Raw genomic sequence first — 23,187 nt, 5'->3', positions numbered from 1 at the left:
TAACGCATCACATTGACTCAGCGGCAGCCAGAAGAATCAAGAAACGTACACTTCACACTCTGGTGCCTGGACTCGACAAACAAAGTTACATCTATGTCTGGTCAACCTGTTCCGTTCTTAGACGTGGTACTGGATCGATGGTGTCACAAGGACCACAGCGGACTACGCACAAAGGAAGGTCAACAGATGTTAAACATCGGCGTAGGTCAGAGAGATGATTTTCTGATACTCGTTTCAGTGCTATCAACAGTTTCGCTTATAAACAGCTGGATGACGGCAAGGTGTCATTTCTTAAGAAGGGACTCTATTTAGCTCCCCCTCCTAAAGCGATACCTATCACGAACAGCACAACGCAATAGTACAGGCAACTGCACGAAGTATGTCGGGAAACCTGTCGAACTGTCACGTGAACAAAACCTATGAAACCAAACATCTCTAGCAGAAGATGACAGCCATATTGAATAAAAGAGACCATCCAGATATCGTGGGCTCACTAATCGATAAAGGCAACTCAACTGTGGCCTTGTCTCACCAGTATTACATTGAAAAAATGTGGGTCCAGCCAGAAGATAGTGAACACCAGAGACCGACACAGATCCTACCAAGAGCATGGAGCCGAAGATAATGGTGCTTCTCAGAGAATCCGGATTGTCAGACGAAGTTGTTAATAAGCCACAAAAGAAACTACCAGCTTCGCCAATATTTTATGAACTTCGGAAGGTTTACAAAGCTAAAGTGCCTTTCGCTCCATTGTTAACTACAATGATTCCGTGACAAACTCACTCACTGAATACTTGAAGGATTTGCTCAGCCCTTATATCAGGAGGTGTTCTCATCATATTGGCAAATCCGTGGATTTTGTTGATGCACCAACAACTCAGAAATCTCAGGATACCGACATTCTTGCTTCGCAGTTGTCCCTCTTTTCACCAGAGTGCTTTTACCCAGCGTGCTTGTGGATCATATTGGCTAAGAGTTAGACGTAGAGACGATCAACCCTTTAAGGCACGTCTTTGACGTCGACATACTTTCTTTTTGATGTTGGCTACTACGGGCGGAGAGAAAGAGTACCGACAGGCGGACTACCTTCACTCTTTGTCGCTATACATTTGGAGGAGGAAGTTCTGGAATCAGCCCAGTGGAAACCTACCTGTTTTTCTCCGCCATTGTTGACGACACTTTTGTAATATGGCCACGTGGAAGGGAAAAAGAAAATGGCTCTAAGCACTATGGGACTTAACATCTGAGGTCATCAGTCCCCTAGACTTAGAACTACTTAAACCTAACTAACCTAAAGACATCACACACATCCATGCCCGAGGAAGGATTCGAATCTGCTACTGTAGCAGCAGCGCGGTTCCTGACTGAAGCGCCTAGAACCGCTCGGCCACAGGGGCCGGCTGGAAGAGACAAGCTGAATGATTTCTCACATATTTCAATTCCATATACCATACCCTCAACTTTACAATGGATACTGAAGTGGGTGGAGTGCTCCACTTTCTGTATGTAGTGGTAAAAAGAAGAGCGGATTGCACTCTGGGCCGTTGTGTGTAATGGGGGAAGATGCACACAGACCTACACCTTCACAAGAACAGCTGGTGCCACTCGAAGCAGAGGAACGGAGTGCTTAAAACACTGGATCGCACCCTCTCTGCCAATGAAAGTCTCAACAAAGCACTTGAACATCTGAAAACGGTGGTCTGGAAGAACGGCTACATGGAGAGGGAAATTTGTGGAGCTATCGTCCTACACATTGTCTAGAACTGGCGGAAACAGAAGAGGAACCTCAGGAGGACGCGGCCATAGAATTTATTCCATTTTGTGGCGCGTCATCCAGAAGATAGAACGAATTCATTGTGTTAAGTGAAAACAGTCTTTTTCCCAACAGCAAAAACATGGGCACTGCTTTTTAGTGTGGAGGATGAACTTTGACTATAGAAATCCGGGGCTATCGAATACTCTGCCAATGCGGCGAGACATATAAATCGGATGATGCATACTGCCGAAGATCATTGCTGAAAATATCAGCGGCAGACCAGATTGCAGCAGCCTCATAAGTCGACATTCTCAGATTATTGCTTATTAGAATTACTTGGAATGGATTACGACCATGCTAAGGTTCTGGTACTGATGTCTAATTTCTGGGAACGTGTCATTAAAGAATCTATTGCGATTTCAGCAATGTAACCGCTTATTAGTATGGTAATGAGTATATTCTTAGAAAAGCGTGGGAACCTGCACTTTGATTAAAAAGAGGTAGAGCTATCCCACAATGAACTGACTTCAGGGAAAGGCAGTGACCATAATTCAGCTGGTAGGCGTAAAACTGTTTTCATTTGATTTTTCCAATGAATTCGTCCCATATTTCTGGATAATATGCCTCAAAATGAAATAAATGCAATGGCCATCCCCAAATGTTCAAGTTCTTTGTTGAGACTTTCACAGGTGGAGAGGGTACAAGCCAATGTTTTAAGCATTCCATTCCTCTGCACCAGGTAGTGGCAGCTGTTCTCGTGTAGGTATACGTCGGTGAGCGTCTTATTCTGTTACACATACGGCAGAGAGTGCAGTCCGCTCTTCCTGTTACCACTACATCCAGACAGGGTAGCGCTCCGTCCACTTCGGTATCCACGGTGAAGTTGATGTATGGTACATCGAATGTATGAGGATATCATTCAGTTTGTCTCTTCCATATGGCCTTGTGACAGAAGTGTTGTCAACACATCGGAAAAACAAGTAGTTTTCCATTGGGCTGACTCCAGGGCTTCCTCTTCGAAATTTTGGTGACAAATGGTGAAAGCTGACTCCCCACGAATACCTGTTCCATCTGCTGTAGCAGCAAATGTAGAAAAGAAAGAATTTCGACGGTAAGACATGCCTAAAAGGTTGGTCATTTCTACATCTAACGTTTAACCAATGTGGTCCGCAGATTCTTGTAAAGGCAGACAAAGGCTAGGCTCCAAAGGATGTCGGTATCCTGAAGTTTAAAGTTCTTGACGCCTCAACAAAATCCACGGAGTCGCGACTATAATGTGAACACATTCCTACATAAGAGCTGACCAAATCCTTGAGATATTTAGTGAGTCAGTTCGTCGGGGCACCAATGGTGCAATCAGTAGAGCGTAATGGCACCTTCGATTTTAAAGCTTCGGAAATCCAAAAGATATCGGTGGAGCTGGTGCCCTCTCTTGTGGCTTGTTAACATCTTCGTCTGGTAATCCGAATTTCTCGAGAAGTGTCAGAGTCTTCGTGTCCACACTCTTGAAAGGACCAATGTTGTCCCTCTGGTATGCACTATTTTCTGCCAGGCCCCACATCTTCTTAGCGTAATCCTCGTGAGACAAAGGGTCACAACTGACTGGCCTTTGTCGAATGGTAAGACCACGATATCTAGATCGTCTCTTAGTTCCCGTATTGCTGCTCTCTCCTGCTAGAGATCTTCGGTTTCATAGCTTTTGTTCACGTGAGTGCACGACTTTTGCCGAAATATTGCGCCTGTGGGCACTGACATCCGGCCGTTGGACCTTGAACTCTATCGTAATCAAGGTTTTTCCAGATTGACTTACAATGTATGATCTACTGTTCATGTTTCTTTGTTGGAGTTGATTGCAAATAATATTTTTGAAGTTTACAAGTATTTGTGTCCCCAGAGCCTCCAGCCACTTACTACTCCCATCGTTCCCTGCAGCACACTCCGAATGCGAAGATACTTAATTTACTTCCACCTCATAGGGAGAAATGGCCATCGTAAGAGAAAATGAGAAATCAGAATCCACACGGAAAAATTGAAGCGTTCGTTTTCTTCACGAGCTATTCGAAAGTGGAACTGTAGAGAAATAGCCTGAAAATGTTTCAATGAACCCCGTGCCAAGCGATAAATGTGAACTGCTGAGTAGTTATGTAGGTGTAGATTTAATGTCCTTCATGTCGAAGAAATGACATATTCAAAACTTACTTCCTTTTCGTCAAGGCTCTGTGTAGTGGCAAAGGCTGGTGTGAATTGCGGCGAGATTTCCTTGTTATCTGTTAGCAGAATAAAATTTAGAAAGAGACCAAAATACAGTGATTAAACAAAACTATTCAGCAACTGCCTTCTCTGAAGAGGGGCTGCAAAGTGATTAACGTAACTGAAATGAAATGTTATGTGGCTAGGGCCTCCCCTCGGGTGGACCGGTCGCGTGGTGCGTCTTTTTAGTTGATGCCACTTCAGCAACTTGCATGTCGATGGGGATGAGATGATGATGACAACACAACAGCCAGTCGGGAATCGAACCCGGGCCCCTTTGCATGGCATTCCGCCGCGCTGACCACTCATCTATCGAGGCGAACAATTAACGTAACTTACACACACTTAATAACTCATAAACGCGATAAAAGATCAAAACTATGATTTCTGTAGGGGATAGCGTTTCGCTATGTAGATAATACTCGTACCTCTTTTTGTCTACGTTGCTACAACAGACTCCAAATTCTCAGAAAAAGACTTCGTTTTTAACATTTTTTTTACGTGTCTGCCTAAACGTTGGCTTCAACATTTACGTCTTTAGAGAAGGTAATCAAGCCTGACATTAGTAGAATATTTTTCACTATCCAATCGAGTTGGAACTATAATCGTATATCTTCTATTAACCGCGCCTGAAAAACTCAGAAAACAAAACAGTGAGTCTATTTTGAAAATAACCTTTTTCAGTTTAATCTCATTTTTTCTTCTTCTCAGTAAATTGTTTCTACAACGAACAGTGTTGTCTTAGATATTTCAAATACGTCTTTCTAAGTAGTAAGAAATGTATATTTATTTTATCAGACGTGTTACGTTTCATTCATAAAACATCGTCAGTCGTTGCAGTTTCTTCAGACTTTCGCTTTAATGTGAAAACGTGGTTCGGAAGCACAGTTCTCAGGTATTCCTGCGTTGGGTACTTGTGTTGTTGACCTACTTTTCCTTTGACTTGCCGCAACACACAATTCCAGACGTAAAACAAAAAAAAATGTTGTCCAACTAATGTTTCTGAACGGCCTGCTGACTAATCGTATTAAATGATACCTCCTGATGTCTACAGGAAGACCAAAAACAACTATTAGTGGTGTTATATTTTTTCACTTGCAAGCCAAAGTGGAATTAGCCCAATAACGCCAGCCAAACGTAGAAATATCTGGAAAATGTGTGTGCAGACGACACTTCCAGAAGTAAGTGGAAATTGACGAAAATATAGCCAGCGATGATGTTTTAAATAAATAAAACGTATATCATCTGGTAAAACAAATACATATTTCTTACTAGTTACAAAGACGTATTTGAAATATATCAAGTAATTACATAGAAACAATGAATGCTAGATCTACAAAATGAGGAAAAGAATGGCACTCAGTGAAAGAGTGATACTGTCTGCTTTCAGACCGCAATTTTCATCGCAGACAGAGGAATGTTGCACCAAATGCTGGACGTACTGTCTGAATCCAGGAGACTCTACGGTCGTGAAGAGGCGAGCAAGAGGATTCGAAGCCGTTACGAGGATCTCGCCGAACGAGTGCTGCTGTATATGCAGGTTAAGTTCTTAAGCTGATGCACTGAAACAGTGAATTTACTTACATGGAGTGTAACACTATAAAGAGATGAAATTCAGATGTGAGAGATACAATCACGTGACTGCACATGAGATGTTGGATGTTGTGTCGGGTAATGACACCGTATTACGAATACTTTTCTTGTAAGTGCACATCACAGGCTTTATCACGGTTGCATAGGAGTTTTCACAGAAACAAAGGTAATTGCAGTAACACACTGAATAAAACACAATTTCGTCTGTAGTGAGCGGGAGACCAAGGATTTCTTATACTAAGATGTTCGAAAAATATACTCCTGGAAATGGAAAAAAGAACACATTGACACCGGTGTGTCAGACCCACCATACTTGCTCCGGACACTGCGAGAGGGCTGTACAAGCAATGATCACACGCACGGCACAGCGGACACACCAGGAACCGCGGTGTTGGCCGTCGAATGGCGCTAGCTGCGCAGCATTTGTGCACCGCCGCCGTCAGTGTCAGCCAGTTTGCCGTGGCATACGGAGCTCCATCGCAGTCTTTAACACTGGTAGCATGCCGCGACAGCGTGGACGTGAACCGTATGTGCAGTTGACGGACTTTGAGCGAGGGCGTATAGTGGGCATGCGGGAGGCCGGGTGGACGTATCGCCGAATTGCTCAACACGTGGGGCGTGAGGTCTCCACAGTACATCGATGTTGTCGCCAGTGGTCGGCGGAAGGTGCACGTGCCCGTCGACCTGGGACCGGACCGCAGCGACGCACGGATGCACGCCAAGACCGTAGGATCCTACGCAGTGCCGTAGGGGACCGCACCGCCACTTCCCAGCAAATTAGGGACACTGTTGCTCCTGGGGTATCGGCGAGGACCATTCGCAACCGTCTCCATGAAGCTGGGCTACGGTCCCGCACACCGTTAGGCCGTCTTCCGCTCACGCCCCAACATCGTGCAGCCCGCCTCCAGTGGTGTCGCGACAGGCGTGAATGGAGGGACGAATGGAGACGTGTCGTCTTCAGCGATGAGAGTCGCTTCTGCCTTGGTGCCAATGATGGTCGTATGCGTGTTTGGCGCCGTGCAGGTGAGCGCCACAATCAGGACTGCATACGACCGAGGCACACAGGGCCAACACCCGGCATCATGGTGTGGGGAGCGATCTCCTACACTGACCGTACACCACTGGTGATCGTCGAGGGGACACTGAATAGTGCACGGTACATCCAAACTGTCATCGAACCCATCGTTCTACCATTCCTAGACCGGCAAGGGAACTTGCTGTTCCAACATGACAATGCACGTCCGCATGTATCCCGTGCCACCCAACGTGCTCTAGAAGGTGTAAGTCAACTACCATGGCCAGCAAGATCTCCGGATCTGTCCCCCATTGAGCATGTTTGGGACTGGATGAAGCGTCGTCTCACGCGGTCTGCACGTCCAGCACGAACGCTGGTCCAACTGAGGCGCCAGGTGGAAATGGCATGGCAAGCCGTTCCACGGGACTACATCCAGCATCTCTACGATCGTCTCCATGGGAGAATAGCAGCCTGCATTGCTGCGAAAGGTGGATATACACTGTACTAGTGCCGACATTGTGCATGCTCTGTTGCCTGTGTCTATGTGCCTGTGGTTCTGTCAGTGTGATCATGTGATGTATCTGACCCCAGGAATGTGTCAATAAAGTTTCCCCTTCCTGGGACAATGAGTTCACGGTGTTCTTATTTCAATTTCCAGGAGTGTATCTTTGAACAATCTTTAAAATTTTTAGGCGGACCATCCTTTCTATAGTGTGTTTTTACGTCTCTAGAACTCAATGCAACAGAGTTTCCGCATGGCATGGATTCAAAACATCCTACGTCGTATCCCAGAGGTATGTGGCACAAGGGCATGGCACCCAACAGCGCCCCGCACGCGTTCCGTTGGGTTCAGATCGGGCGACTTTAGTAGCCAAAACACGAAAGTGAGTTCACTATTATGTTCTTGATATCTCTGTAGCTTTCTGGCAGGTAGAGTTATCCTGCTGGAAGATACCATCGCTGTAGGGGAAGATTTGAGGCACGAACGGATACAGGTAGTGTGCAGTAATGATTGCAAGTGTCACGGTGTCTTCCATGACTACCACAGGTCGCATGGAAAACCAGCTGAATGTCCTCCCTCGCATAACACTTCCCCCATGAGCCTGCGTGAGTGCCGTGCATGTTTCGAGCAGTCACTGCCTGCAATGACGTATTCGGACAGGACCATTAACCCCGTGGCACAAGAAACGTGATTCGTCGGACCAGACGACAAATTTCACTGACCCCATGGCCACTGCAGCCGCAATTGTCAATGTCGCTGCTCAACCTGGTAACTCGACCTGGTCGTCTGTGGTTGAAGAACGTGCAGTGAAAAGTTTGTTCAGAAACATTGTTGTCTGCACTAGCATTGTTCTTTGTCGTCAGATCTGTCACACCGCCTATCCTACTTTGCAGAGCGGACAAGCCTGCAACCTACATGTTCTGTGAGGCGGAATGGACGTCAAACTACTTGTCACCCTCTCGTGGTTTCACTGTCCTTGAACCGCTTTCCACAGGTGTTCTGGTGCGAAGTAGTCGATATATTTTCCAAAATGACGTGCTACTTAAGATTTTGACGAACAACTAAGATCTTAATCGCGTGGCCTCTCTCTTACAATCTCACCGTCTATTCTCTCCTTAACAACTGAACTAGTCATCCCAAAACATTTCGCTCGCTACAAATTGTTGATATATCGAAATCCTAACATTATGAAAACAGGGTATAAGAATGAAATATGAAATGACAGGACACCGCCAGTTATTGTCAGTTAAATGTGAATTATATTTTGAAGAAATATTTATAAATGAAATTTATCTTCATGTCACTCTGCTTCTTACATCAAACCTCAGGTAAACCATTCTTTCTTGGGATTGAATATTATGGCTTCCAGAGCTAGTAATGTCACACACTGCATTACATTCTACAACGTTCCACACTACGTTTGACTACATTTAAGTAGTAGACAAGGTGATCGCTGCTATGTCCCTCTCACAATGGCTGGTGAGTCAAGAAGACTGCTTTGACCAGCACTAGCGTTAATATTGCATTTCTTTTTCATTATCTCTGGCACGGCAGCATTTCTTCAGGTACCGAACACTTACCAGACGTAAGTAAGTTATCGAGTACGCTCTCTCTCCTACGGATGGAAGGGAAGTATAGCACTAAATGAGATCTCGTCACAATGTGGAAGGGGGAAAAAACGTAAACGGTGTATAGGGTAATTCCCTTCGAATGTCAAACATGAATGATGAAATATTATACTGCATAAGCTTAAGTAAAATTTGATCTATTATATGTACTGAATTATGGGACTCATTCACACAGCAAACATTTGTGATTCACTTTCTGAAGCATCTTATTTAGTGGCAAAATTGTGCACCTGTGATGCATATGCTAGAAATGGCTCTGAGGAACCTTTATAGTGACGAAAATGGGAAGTGTTACACCATAAACACATTGAACGTAGTCTGCCACTTGACATTCCTATATTTCCATCCCTATGAGATAGGTTGATTAAGTCTTCATCCTGATGTGGTATTACTTTCAGTATTCCGTGTAACGATACTGAAGTTTTTCAGTTGGAGATCACAACATTGTATCTCCAGAGAATGTATCAGTCCAGCTTATCGCCATTTGAGATCGAATCATTGGTGTGAAAAACATGAAAGCATCATACCGACAGATCTCAAAAACAGTTGGGTGAACTGCAATCAATCGAGAAAGAATGGTGACCATATGAGCTCAGGACAACAGTATGACAAGAAGACTAGTTTCTTCCAGAACTACTACATCCCAAGTAAATCACAGAGTTGTTTGACTGGCTCTGACTCTGGCTGTAGTGTTTGTAGACAACCTGATGAAGGATTAGAGGAAGAAACAACTTCTGATACACATACCTCCACAACTTTGGGAATGATGGTAGGGAGAGTTAATGAATATAATAACGGAACCAAATTGAGAGCCGTTGAAGAGAAGATGGGTACTTACCAGTATCTGGAAAGAATGTTAAACTCTACTGTCAGTGGAATAACAGTACCAGTTCTGGCACACTCTGAGTTGTTGCCACGTATATGATTGGGAGAAAATAAAAAAGTTATTGGAAATTCAAAATATGACAGCAAGTTTTAAAATATCACAACTTAGCTAGATGGATTCCCCATCACTTTACTGTGAAAGTACAGCTGTTGTGTCAATCGTCAGGAAATTCAAACTGCAAGATCGCGCATTGTTTGTTACTGAAAGTCAGTCACTTGTACTAAGTAAAGAATATAAGATGGCCACTTGGTTTTCCCTTGTCTTCACTCATGTAGATGAAGATGTTTGCTTACCCTGAAGACCAAAGACTGCCTGTTAGATAAAAGATGTTTTTCTCCTGCTGGTCTAAGCATGTTGAACATGTAAACATGTTTTTCACCCTACAGATAGTAACCAGTCTTGATTTGCCTGCTGACCCACATTGAATGACGTGTTTCCCCACTCAGACATGGAAGACTGTTTATAGCAGTCAGGATTACAGTAGAATTTAAGAAGATCACTGGGTTCCCCAACCCCCCTCATGACATCACATATACTACTTATCCTAAGTCCAATTTTACTCTGATGTCACCCTAAATTTAGGTTTGTCCACTTTTGCTCTGCCGGGAAAGGATAGGAATGTTTATATCCTTATTTTAAGAAACATTTCACTGGAAAAGGACCACTTTCTGGACCACCGATGCTCCTATGCCACCACTAACCTTGCCACCCCCATCCATGTTCGTCTGGGGTAGCAGACCAAAGGCCTGGCCAGAGAGAATACAGCCTGGAAAGGTGGGCCGTGTCACTGAAATACTCTTTATTCTATCGTGGTGGTCAGACAGAGAGCAGACTTGCATGGCAGCCATCAGTCTGTTGCAGTAGTTGGCACCGAGTTGCCTCAGAGTATAAATCTGTTGCTGGCCACAGCGCCTGTGCACACCTGTCACCCTATTTGACTGCTGTGTGGAAGCAGTGGTGGAAGGTAGCTCTGTCATATCATACCACACATCGAAGCTACTGATAAGATTTCAACCTTTTCCACAGTGCGGCAGCTGATGCACCAAGAGCAGTCACTGCACCCTGCTGTTTTTGCCTGTGTGCTATCCCTTGCCACTGTACTCTCTGGCAATCCACCACAGCCAGAGCAGCACCACCAGTCTGTATTCTGTCTGGTCAGGCCTTAAGTCCATGCCACGCCACAGAGCAGCTGCAAGCACACTGGAGAGCTATGGGTTACTAACTGCTCCATCATACTGTGCAGAAAAGCGGGTCCGCATTGGCAGAGAGAGTCATACTAAGTAGTAGTTGAACTCACTACAGTACAGTGACAGCCATTGTGTAACATTACTCTGGATGCAGCGGTTTGTGGTGCACTCGTCGAATTTCAGTAAATAAGGAAGCTGGAAGATGATAAACAACACTAATAGCCATATTGTTAGACTTTCATCAACATCTATATTTATGGTAGCATGTCCGTTTCATAAAAATTCAAATAGCAGATCTGTTAACCTAGAAAAGCTTCCAACATTAGGTTCTTCCTGGCTCCATTACCCAGCCTGTTGTGAACACAAAGCACCAAGCCAGTCAGGGCGCACAGGTTTTCAGGAAGCTGGAATCTTTGACATTTCAGTGCCTGTCTGTTGTCAATGATGAGCTAACCCACTCTTTATCTACCTGAAAATACTAATAGAGGGACTATTATTCACAATCGAGAGGAAGGATGTTTGTCTAGACCTGCTGGGTATTTTCCAGGGTATGTGGACCTATTTTACACCCTACCAGTCCACTATATTTAGCGGACCTATTATTCCACAATATGGAAAACCACTGAGACATGTGATTCACTAACATGTACTAGTTAGCTAGTAGTAATCAGTAAGCACATAACACATTTTATGTAAGGCAGAAGGCTCTCAGTCCTCAGGTAAATTCAGGGGTATTTATAGAAGACGCAAACAAATTCACTTGTAGGGAATCTCATGGAATACCGTACATTCAAGTTATTCCACATAACGGATAAACCAGTGCAAGACAGTTCAGCAAATGATAATAAATGAACCTCCGTATCAATCAAGGAATACATCGATTCTAATCTGGTAGAACTCAATCATTGAATATAGAAGCTTGAACATGATAATCATACATTAATATCCACCCTATTAGCCCTTCATCAGCCTAAAAATTGAATAAAGATGTGTGGCCAGTGCAGTATAGTTGGCTTACTCATAACTGTAGTAGGGAACAGATAGAGTTTTCGTAGTGTTTCCATCCCATATAAATTCAAACAATAGATCTCCTAACTTAGAAAAGCTTCCAACAGAAGTTCCTCCCCCCCCCCCCCCCCCCACCATGCTCCTCACCTCACCAGATATAACTGCAATACATCCACCACACACCCTTTTTTCATGAAATTGCGAAAATAATGTATACAGGGGGTCCCAGGAGGAGTGACCAACATTCTGGAATACGACAGGAATGATCATTTAAATCAAAACGTCTATTCAAGCAGGGAATCTAGAATACTTACCTCAAGAGCTATGAGCACTTTTTGATCTTTGATACTGTTAAACAGATATCTTCTACTGCAAGCTCTTCGCTTTTCATATTTTCACAGGTGTAGTTTGCATGAACATCCACCCAAAATCAATCTGAGGGGCGACCAGAACATTTCTCTCTATGCGGACACAAAAATTCAACTGCTCAACGATAGTATTAAGTCTTGCTACTAGGCTTGAAGCATTCAGAAAAAGTATCAACAAATTAATACTCATCCTTAGACTATTTTTAGGATAATCAGGCTTGAAGCATTCAGAAAAAAAGTATCAAGAAATTAATACTTATTCTTAGACTATTTTTAGGATAATCAGTGAGTTAACTATAAGGTTAAAATGGCTCTGAGCACTGTGGGACTTAACTGCTGTGGTCATCAGTCCCCTAGAACTTAGAACTACTTAAACCTAACTAACCTACAGACATCACACACATCCATACCCGAGGCAGGATTCGAACCTGCGACCGTAGCAGTCGCGCGGTTCCAGACTGTAGCCCCTAGAACCGCTCGGCCATTCTGGCCGGCTAACTATAAGGGATGATGTAACTGTAAAAAAGGCAAAGAGGAATGTACATGAGATGTGGCTATAAAATAATGTGACTATTAGTGTAAAACATTTTATTTAAATAACATACACATTTAGTTCTTGTCACTCTCAATATACTCTGCTCCCCTGTCCCTACAACACTCCATATAAATTTTATAGTGATGGAAATATTGTTTAAGTTGTTCTTCTGTGAGCTCCTAGATGGCATGTGCCAGTTTTTCTTCCACTGCTTCGGTGGGCTGAAATGATGTTCCTATTAACTCAGATTTGACCTTGCAGGATAGATAAAAATCACTTGGTGTTACATGAGGCAAATAGTTTGTGTGGTCTAGCACTGGGATGCTGTACTTCACTAGAAATCTCATAACAGACAATGCTGTATGATCTAGTATGTTGTCTTGATGCAGAAGCCATGACATGTTCTTCCAGAATTTGGGTCGTTTTTACGTTTATCATAGATCGAATACTGAACCGACGGTCAGAGCAAATCATATTACCTATTTTTTCGGTATTATCGTACGTCTTTGATGCTGGAGGGTGTCCCAGACATGAGTCATCTTCAGCTTCTTCTCGGCCAGCTTGGAAACGCTTTAACCACTCAAAAACTCGCATATATGATAAACAGTATTCTCCACAAACTTGTTTTAGTAAAAGGTAGGTTTCAGTAGCATTTCTTCAAGTTTCTTGTGAAAATTCTCCATAATTCATTTCTGTATAATTATACATATAATTTTTTCTGGCAAAACAAAATAAGAGATCTTACCGAAACAATGACTATGGTGACAATGATTTGTCTACAGAGACCAGAGGTGCTGCATTCCACTGAGAAGGCTTTATGTTTCACAGTTATTAGTTGTCCATCTCTAACACATGTGTAATTAGTCTGTGCGAACATCAGTGTCATTACAACGCCACACATCATAAAAACAGTATAGTGTTCCAAAATCTGCTTAGTATACAGTAACATGTCGTAATGGAAATTTGCCTGGGCCTTACTTGGGCAAGGCAGCAGCACAGGTACTTGAACAACTGCTGCAGACAAGAACCAACCACATCGCAGCTGTCTTCAAAAAGATCACAGTGGCGAGTTCTATAGCAGTAATTTCAAGGTGATAATGGAATGATGTGGAATATACCTCCACTTGACATTCTCAGAGATAAAAGCATGTATTGCAGAGGTTGAACACGCAACGAAAGTGTGAATATGGATGTGTTTTAACTTCCACGATTCTTATGAATGTGCTGCTATCCTCCTACAAGTCATTGACATGCGTAGCTGGTCTGTCCACAGGATAGTGAAAATTAGCCAGTCGATGCACGCGATAATAAATTGCTAAATACTATGTACAATCGTTTTAAAATGGTAGCTCAATGCAAACAGAAATTCAATGTAAGTGATTTTGTAAGTATTTCACAGTGCAAAACAGCATTTGAGAATTCGTATCTCTCAAACTATCAATGGAGACATTTACAGTTTCCAAAGTTTAGATAGTAAAACTCGTAACTTAAATATTAAAGGATAGGAGCAATAGTGAAATCGATGGTAGTTTTTACAGAAAAGAATGACAGAGAAACAGTGAAACAGATGTCTTCCTCATAGAATGTGTCATGAGGCGATGACGGGAAAAGGCTCTTGTCAAATGACTTGGTTTTCTCTCAGTGCATAACACCTGGGTGGATGCTGGTGCTCAGTAATATAACCAAGTGTGCAAACCTCAAATAGTACAGTAACATAACATGCGTGATAGCAAGCATATTAGTAGAGGTATTCATGATAAGATACCTATAGAACTTCAGGAATTTATGAAAAAGGATGTGAATCACACAGCAGCATGCCATCTTACACATAATGCCATAATTTTCCTGTTTCAGGAAATAAGAAACAAACTGAATGGTGCTGAAATTGACCACACTAAGAAGTGGGTATCACCTCAACTTTAAAAATATACATTTCAGAGTCAACATCGGACTTAAACGGCTCAGAAAATGCAGGAGTATTGATGGAGAAAACGTCATCAGTAGACAAGTAGAAGCGATTTGTTACTTGAGTACCTTTCAAGATTATTATGGGTCACTTTGAGGATGTGAGAAGAATTCAAGTTAATGTTAAACAGGAATTTATATTAGTTCAGAGTGAAGCAGATGGTAATGCATTCATGCAAGATACTAATGAAGAAGAGAACAGGACAGTGCTTGAGAAATTAATTTGGAAAATTCCTTGTGTCTTTGCTACGAAAGAAAAAGCTTGAAACTTTTAAGAATACTTGGATACAGCATTCAGCCGCCTTTAAAACTGAGATCATGAGAGAATTATGGATTATTGAAACATCAGTTCAATTAGAAATGTCTCGATTTATCAACCTTGCATTTGAAACCAATAGGAAAGTGAATGTCAAAGATGATTTGAGTGAATTTGACGATCATAAATTAGCAGAAGAAAAAGTGTACCGAACTTCTTAATTTACCCATATGACGACTTACAGCAAGATTAGTCTAATAATGTATACATTCTGCTTTTAGATATGTGTGCAACGTTTTGTCTGGCATACTACGATAGTGAAGAGAACAAGGGATGCCTGCTCAATTCAAAGGAATTTAAATTAGATCTAATTGTCGTTAAAGATTGCTCCAAGCAGAACGAATCCGTGAGGAGCAGTCCCTTTGACGTTATAACTGATTTGAAGCCTATGAAAACTTCCCAGGAAACACAGCAACATTCGCTTTGATTCTCCATGATCCGATCAGCTACAACCCACTTAACACGTATTATATTAATAAGCGCAGCATAACAACTAAATCATTTCACGATGGTGATAAATTTTGACAACATTTCTATGGGGAGAAGCGACCTGATGCTATATTTAAGTTAAAATGAACAGTCACTACCGCAATAGCATTTGTTTATTAACCTTCTTCGCCTTATGTACAAGCCATCTTCAGAATTTTCAGTCCCCTGTGACTGGTGGTGGCGGCTCCTCAGTTTACGATCGTGGTATCACGAGGAATCGGAGGAGCCCCCAGCACTAGGCATAGGGGTCCGAAAATTCTGAAGATGGCTTGCACATAAGGCGAAACCAGTTAATAGACTAATATTTTTGCGATCTCGACTGTTTATTATACTTAAATTCCACGATGGCATCTTAAACTGGTAGAACTATAATCGATATCCAAGGTTTTCTGGCTGAACATGAACGTTTCATACTTAAAGGAGCCTCATTTATTGCCTTCACGAACGAGGAACGAGTTACCACTACATTTTCTACAACTGTTCCTTCAAATAAACCTTTCAAATACATCAAGAGCCTGAAAACTTGTAAAAGTGCTTATGGTTGAGTTGATATTATCGTGGCATCAACTGGGATGAAGACAGAAAATTTTTTAATGATATGATGATATCACTTCCGAATTTCGATCACGCACGCTCAATTATTAACGTGGAACGTAATGAGAAATCTTTATGGAGACTTAGTATTTATAAGAATCTAGAAAAATATGGATGTCAATCACTGCAGCACCTTAGGCTGAAGAGGAAGAATTGTTTTGTATATGCACTGTATAATTTTGAAAGTACATTTTAATTGGCTTATAAAGATTTTAAAACTGTCACTCATAGCCTCTTATTTCACACTGCGCCCCTAGAACCACCGCCATATGCATCCACTCCTAGTGGAAGCTCAAACAATACTGGCTGAAATCTACCTGCACCATTGGGTCACTGGCCTTGTCTATGTAAAAGGACCCAGTAAATTCAATGTAACTTCCGTCTGCTTCCAGATTCGCCTGTGACTTTTGTACCAGTCTCAGCATCATTGTTATAATGAAGAGGGCAGACAGCAACATTGGCAGCGGCAGCAGCAAGTGCCCATATTTTGAAGAGGAGGTTGATGATGATAGTGTACCAATGGTCTTGGACCTGCAGGCAAACACATGAGTGACATCAGGGGAAAACTGAGTGGCCCTATTGGATTCTACATTTACAATTACACTTAGATCAAGTGACCTACTTCCAACAATTTCACAATGCCCCCTGTTGGATTGTTGAATTACCTGACAATTTATACTTAGGACAACAGCACTACGTCCACAGTGACATCTTAGGTCTGAGAGAAAACTAATTGCACAACTGGTTTATTTCTGAATTTCATGTGAAGTTTTTAATTTTTGAATTTCCTCACGTTTTATAAGTAGTGAAATTGGGCTATGTCAAATGGGAGAGGGTGATATACAGCAACAGTCCATGACATTATCGGTGACATCATTAATGCTATCATTAGAAATCTGGAAACAATGCAGATCGTGCCAGAACTGGCCCTGTTATACTACTGTTGTCATACTGTTCATGACCAGACATTCGGAGGCTGCCTGCTTTATAGCACAATAAAACAAAATACTATTTGTATCATGTTTATCATATCTCTTGCTGATTTTGATGGCGAATATCAGTCGCGAATGGAATGCAAGTTTAATCATTTAATATCACTTACGTATAGAACATCTTCACTGAAGTCTGATAAGTATGCGGCTAGTGCTCCATGGGATAACACTTTCCATTTCCTTTGATATATTTAATCTCGTGGTGGCACACTGCTCAGGAAATTTCACTGATACAACATTACCTCTCTCAAGTCGCTGAGAAACACAGAACAGTTTGTTGTCTGGTTAAGCTATTTTGCAGCCTGCAGTTTCTGATTGCGACTCGAAAAATTACTTTTTAGATGCAATAAAGTAAAACTGGCTGCATGACTCTTTCGTTGTGCACATGTAAACCACACTAACAACGGTACTAAATTTTTTTCTCTGTATTTTAACTTTTTGTATTGTAGTAACTGACATTTTCGAAGAAGAACATAGAGATGTGGTGAACGCTCTGTTGTGCAGGTGTCGACGATGGTGGCCTCTGTCGGCTGGCTGGGGGCCCCTCTCGTGTCCCGCGCACTGCTCGCAGCCTCAGGCGAGTCCGGGGAAGTCCCGCGCAAACTGCCGCTGCCTGTCTGGCTGCCAGTGGATGTCCAGGCGTCGCCCACCTACGAGATACTCTACGTCTTAGAGGACTACACCACCACGCTCACTGGCCTCGTCACCCTCTGTATAGATGTCCTCTTCATTAGACTCATGCTCATGGTCACCGCCGAGCTTGAAGTTCTGAACTACAATGTTTCGACTATGGCAAAGGGGCGTGAAAAAAATTCAGACGATCTATATAACCATGGTCATAAACAGAATATGGAGACCCAGGACTTTTACAGGAGAGATAGAGCACTTCAGATGGCTGAAACAGTCTACAAACATGGCTCTAATTTCCAGTTGTACCAAGAATTAGTGACCAACGTTCGCCATCATCTGATCATCCTCAGGTTAGTAGTGCATACTTAAGCATTTGTTGCTTTCGAAAAATTATTTGAACCACCTCATCGATTAGCGCATTAATTTGATTTAGAAACTAGCCACTTCCGTCTGCACTTAGCTATCCATTACAAAGTGTGTATTAGTTCTCAGTATGACTGGTAAATGGTATACATTTTGGTCGTCAACCGAGTTCTTTCTTCCATGTATCTGTATGATATCTCTACGACTGACCGTTTTGTCTCCTTAAGAAATTGTCATACATACTCATTGACTAAACTGTAACCTGACTATATGGTGGTATCACGTCCCTGTTTACAATCGAGATCGGCACCCGATGCCCACTATACCTTCTGATACTCTTTTCTTTTTCAGAGGTCGCACCGACATTCCGTGAAACGCAAGTTCTCTCAATATTTACCAGCTCTAGTAGGTCTTAACAAATTAAGCGCAAACCCGAGGCCTTGTTTGAATGAAACCTCCATCACAGTTTACTAGGTATTCCAACATCTTTATTTCGATAGTTACGCAGTCACAGAATTTTGGCGTTTTCACCGTGACACTAGTCCCACAATACTTCGTTTAGTGATTATACAGGGTGGTCCATTGATCGTGACCTGGCCAAATATCTCACGAAATAAGCGTCAAACGAAAAAGCTACAAAGAACGAAACTTGTCTAGCTTGAAGGGGGAAACCAGATGGCGCTATGGTTGGCCCCTAGATGGCGCTGCCATAGGTCAAACGGATATCAACTGCGTTTTTTTAAAATAGGAACCCCCATTTTTAATTACATATTCGTGTAGTACGTAAAGAAATATGAATGTTTTCGTTGGACCACTTTTTTCGCTTTGTCATAGATGGCGCTGTAATAGTCACATACATTTGGCTCACAATTTTAGACGAACAGTTGGTAACAGGTAGGTTTTTTAAAGTAAAATACAGAACGTTGGTACGTTTGAACATTTTATTTCGGTTGTTCCAATGTGACTTGGATTGTTTTTAGAGAAGAAGACCAGACAGCGAGGTCATCGGTCTCATCGGACTAGGGAAGGACGGGGAAGGAAGTCGGCCATGTCCTTTCACAGGAACCGTTCCGGCATTTGCCTGGAGCGATTTAGGGAAATCACGGAAAACCTAAATCAGGATGGCCGGACGCGGGACTGAACCGTCATCCTCCCGAATGCAAGTCCAGTGTGCTAACCACTGCGCCACCTCGCTCTGTGTTCCAATGTGATAGATGTACCTTTGTGAACTTATCATTTCTGAGAACGCATGCTGTTACAGCGTGATTACCTGTAAATACCACATTAGTGCAATAAATGCTCAAAATGATGTCCGTCAACGTCAGTGCATTTGGCAATACGTGTAACGACATTCCTCTCAACTGCGAGCAGTTCGCCTTTCGTAATGTTCGCACATGCATTGACAATGCGCTGATGCATGTTGTCAGGCGTTGTCGGTGGATCACGATAGCAAATAAGCTTCAACTTTCTCCACAGAAAGAAATCCGGGGACGTCAGATCCGGTTAACGTGCGGGCCTTGGTATGGTGCTTCGACGACCAATCTACCTGTCATGAAATATGCTATTCAATACCGCTTCAACCGCAAGCGAGCTATGTGCCGGACATCCATCATGTTGGAAGTACATCGCCATTCTGTCATGCAGTGAAACATCTTGTAGTAACATCGATAGAACATTACGTAGGAAATCAGCATACATTGCACCATTTAGATTGCCATCGATAAAATGGGGGCCAATTGTCCTTCCTCCCATAATGTGGCACCATACATTAACCCGCCAACATCGATGATGTTCCACTTGTCGCAGCCATCGTGGATTTTCCGTTGCCCAATAGTGCATATTATGCAGGTTTACGATACCGCTGTTGATGAATGACGCTTCGTCGCTAAATAGAACGCGTGCAAAAAATCTTTCATCGTACCGTAATTTCTCTTGTACCCAGTGGCAGAACTGTTCAAGACGTTCAAAGTCGTCGCCATGCAATTCCTCGTGCATAGAAATATGGTACGGGTGCAATCGATGTTGATGTAACATTCTAAACACCGACGTTTTTTAGATTCCCGATTGTCTGCAACTGATGTGCGGATTAGCCGCGGCAGCAGGTAAAACACCTACATGGGCATCATCATTTGTTGACGTTTCACATGTAGCTGAACACTTCCTGTTTCCTTAAATAAAGTAACTATCCGGCGAACGGTCCGGGCATTAGATGGTATCGTCTAGGATACCGAGCAGTATACATAGCACACGCCCTTTGGGCATTTTGATCTCAATAGCCATAATGGTTCAAATGGCTCTGAGCACTATGGGACTTAACATCTGAGGTCATCAGTTCCCTAGAACTTAGAACTACTTAAACCTAACTAACCTAACGACATCACACACATCCATGCCCGAGGCAGGATTCGAACCTACGACCGTAGCGGTCGCGCGTTTCCAGACTGAAGCACCTAGAACCGCTCGGCCACACCGGCCGGCTCATAATAGCCATACGCCAACACGATATCGACCTTGATAAACGGGCCACTTAAACACGGTTAATGTGTCACGAAACAAATACCGTCCGCCCTGGCGGAATGTTACGTGATACCACGTACTTATACGTTTGTGACTACTACAGTGCCATCTACCACAAAGCGAAAGAAGTGGTCCAGCCAAAACATTCATATTTCTTTATTTACTCCACGAATATATAATTAAAAAATGGGGGTTCCTATTTAAAAGAAACGCAGTTGATATCCGTTTGATCTATGGCGGCGCCATCTAGCGGGCCAACCATAGCGCCATCTGGTTTCCCCCTTCAAGCTAGACGAGTTTCGTTCTTTGTAGTTTTTTCGTTTGATGCTTATTTCGTGAGGTATTTGGCTGGGTCACTATCAATGGACCACCTTGTATACAAGGCAGTACTCGGAGATTGCTGATTTGCTCTGCTGTTTTAGCAGGTATGTCACTGACATACCTTGCACCTTGTCTGTTCTCTTTTAATAGTTGCCTCCTGTAAAACATGCCATACAAAACCGGTTCTGGAGACTTAGATTGTGTTTAATAGTACAAAGAAGACTTTTTAAGCTGCGTGGTCTGGGGTGCCTTGCAACGGTTCGCACAGCTTCCCCCAATGGAAGTTAGAGTCCTTCCCCGGGCATGGGTGTGTGTGTTGTCCTTAGTGTAACTTAGTTTAAGTTAGATTAAGTAGTGTGTAAGCTTAGCTACTGATGACCTCAGCTGTTTGGTACCATAGGAACTTACCACCACCACCACAAAAGACTTTTTATCTATGTTGACGGCAGTGAAACACTCTGGATGCCAACCAAGCAGATCAGTTGAAGCTGAGCATTTTCTAAATTATAATCATGATTGGAAACAATGAGTCCAGTATCACGGTGCAAAGTTGTTGAGCCAGTGTAATTATGGAGCAAATCCAAATAAAGTACACCACTTGAGAAGCTTAGATTTAAACAACACTTGGTGCTGGGCATTAAGTTTATTAAGATTTCGCCAGTATGGCACCAGGGCGATTTCTGAGTCAAAATGCTGACTTAGCATCTGTCAGCATTTTTCTGCCGGTGTCATATTACATCTGATGCAGTTGTGCATGTCAAATTCAAGGTCATCGCCTCCTTTCCCACTCCCCTCCCCTTCATCACTTTACTCTCGCCCGATAGATGTAATTCAAAGGGAACATCATCAGCAGGGATCAGGTAAAAACCAGGAGAAGACTGAAAAGTATGTATTTTATGCATCATTTATTAATATTATTGTTGTTATTAGCATATTATTTTTTTTAGCAATGTAACAAATCCCAGGTGAAATGCAGCAGCAACCCACAGATGCTGTCCCATATTTACCAGACCTGCTGTCATGTGACTATTCTGTAAAACCACTGGAGCTTCCTCCGCTTGCTGAACCTCAGTTAAATCCAATAAGAGAACTGTCATCCGCCACAGCATATAATTTTACTTCTAGTGGATCTTAACATGTGGATACAGGCCTAGCACCCAACAGAAACTTTGAAGTAGTTATGGAAGTAGAAAAATATCAATCTATTGCCACAAAAGTGCAGTACTCATGGTATGAGTGGGATTTTCTGCACAGTGTTAGGGGGTACTTTGATATGAAGATGATGACAGATTGTGATCCATCTCATACATCAACTGAGGTTCAATTGCTTGGGAGGAGGGATTCAGTAGTGGGTATGCACGGAGACACTGTGCTTGAATTAACTTCAGGGGACATGTGCATTTACACAAAACATTCAAGTGTTATTAATTTGAATGCTCATGCTGTGGGTTACTGATTGGCACAGATGGAATGAGGCATCGTTGTCCATATATAGGAGGTGCAAACTTAGATTTTATAGCATATTTGCTCAGAAATAGTGTAAATATGAAACAATTAGAGCACTGTATGCATTCCCCCAGTGGGCAAGTGTATAACTGGGGACTCTGAAGTATCAAGTCAATTAAACTCATGGATGACATTCCTATGTATCTTGTGGCACACATTGGACTGAATGCCTTAGAGTCTGAATTTAAAGCATATAGAAAACAACTGTTCAGAAATATTGCTCACCACAGTGAGTTTAGAGAATGCATGTATATGTAAATAAAAACAAATACAATTCACAGTGAGTTTAGAGAATGCATGTATATGTAAATAAAAACAAATACAATTTTTTTTCTTATTGCTCTATCCCAATCCTCATCTTTATCTTATGGTTGAAATGTACATATACGTATCAGGAGGCAATGCTGATCTGCATGAGTTATCCCTCACCTCATCTCACCATCACCACTTCTGCTATACACCATCATGTGTGTGCAGCCATCGACATGTGAGGCTGCAGCTGGCAAGAGCCACCTGAGTTGGTAGAGGTAACCACATCTCAGCACTCAGTGGGTGCCACAGGCCAGCTTAACTCTGCTGACTGGCAGGTTTCATCTTGTCCTAGAGACTGTAGTCAGCATTCAAAATATGAATAAAAAAAGGCATAGTCACAGTGGCGATTACATATATTATTATTTCAAAAAACAATCTTTTTTTACATCACTCACATAGCAGTTTAACAGTAGGAGGGCCATCAGTTTGGCATTGCGCATTTACATTACAATGC

The 23,187-nt window shown here is 42.6% G+C and overlaps 1 protein-coding gene across 1 annotated transcript in view; it reads left to right on the top strand.

Annotated features, from left to right (window-relative positions):
* LOC124623468 (odorant receptor 43a-like) overlaps positions 1-23,187 on the top strand; it is a 102,483-nt gene that overhangs the window by 23,754 nt on the left and 55,542 nt on the right. Inside the window, exons 3-4 of the mRNA XM_047149039.1 lie at positions 5,397-5,546; positions 17,589-18,064. Coding sequence (XP_047004995.1) covers positions 5,397-5,546; positions 17,589-18,064 — 626 coding nt within the window. The remainder of the gene's footprint in view (positions 1-5,396; positions 5,547-17,588; positions 18,065-23,187) is intronic.

The sequence above is a fragment of the Schistocerca americana genome, chromosome 1, assembly GCF_021461395.2.
Source record: "Schistocerca americana isolate TAMUIC-IGC-003095 chromosome 1, iqSchAmer2.1, whole genome shotgun sequence".
Taxonomy (NCBI): domain Eukaryota; kingdom Metazoa; phylum Arthropoda; class Insecta; order Orthoptera; family Acrididae; genus Schistocerca; species Schistocerca americana.
The sequence above is the reverse complement of the archived record's forward strand: the minus strand, read 5'-3'. Positions and strand labels throughout refer to the sequence as shown.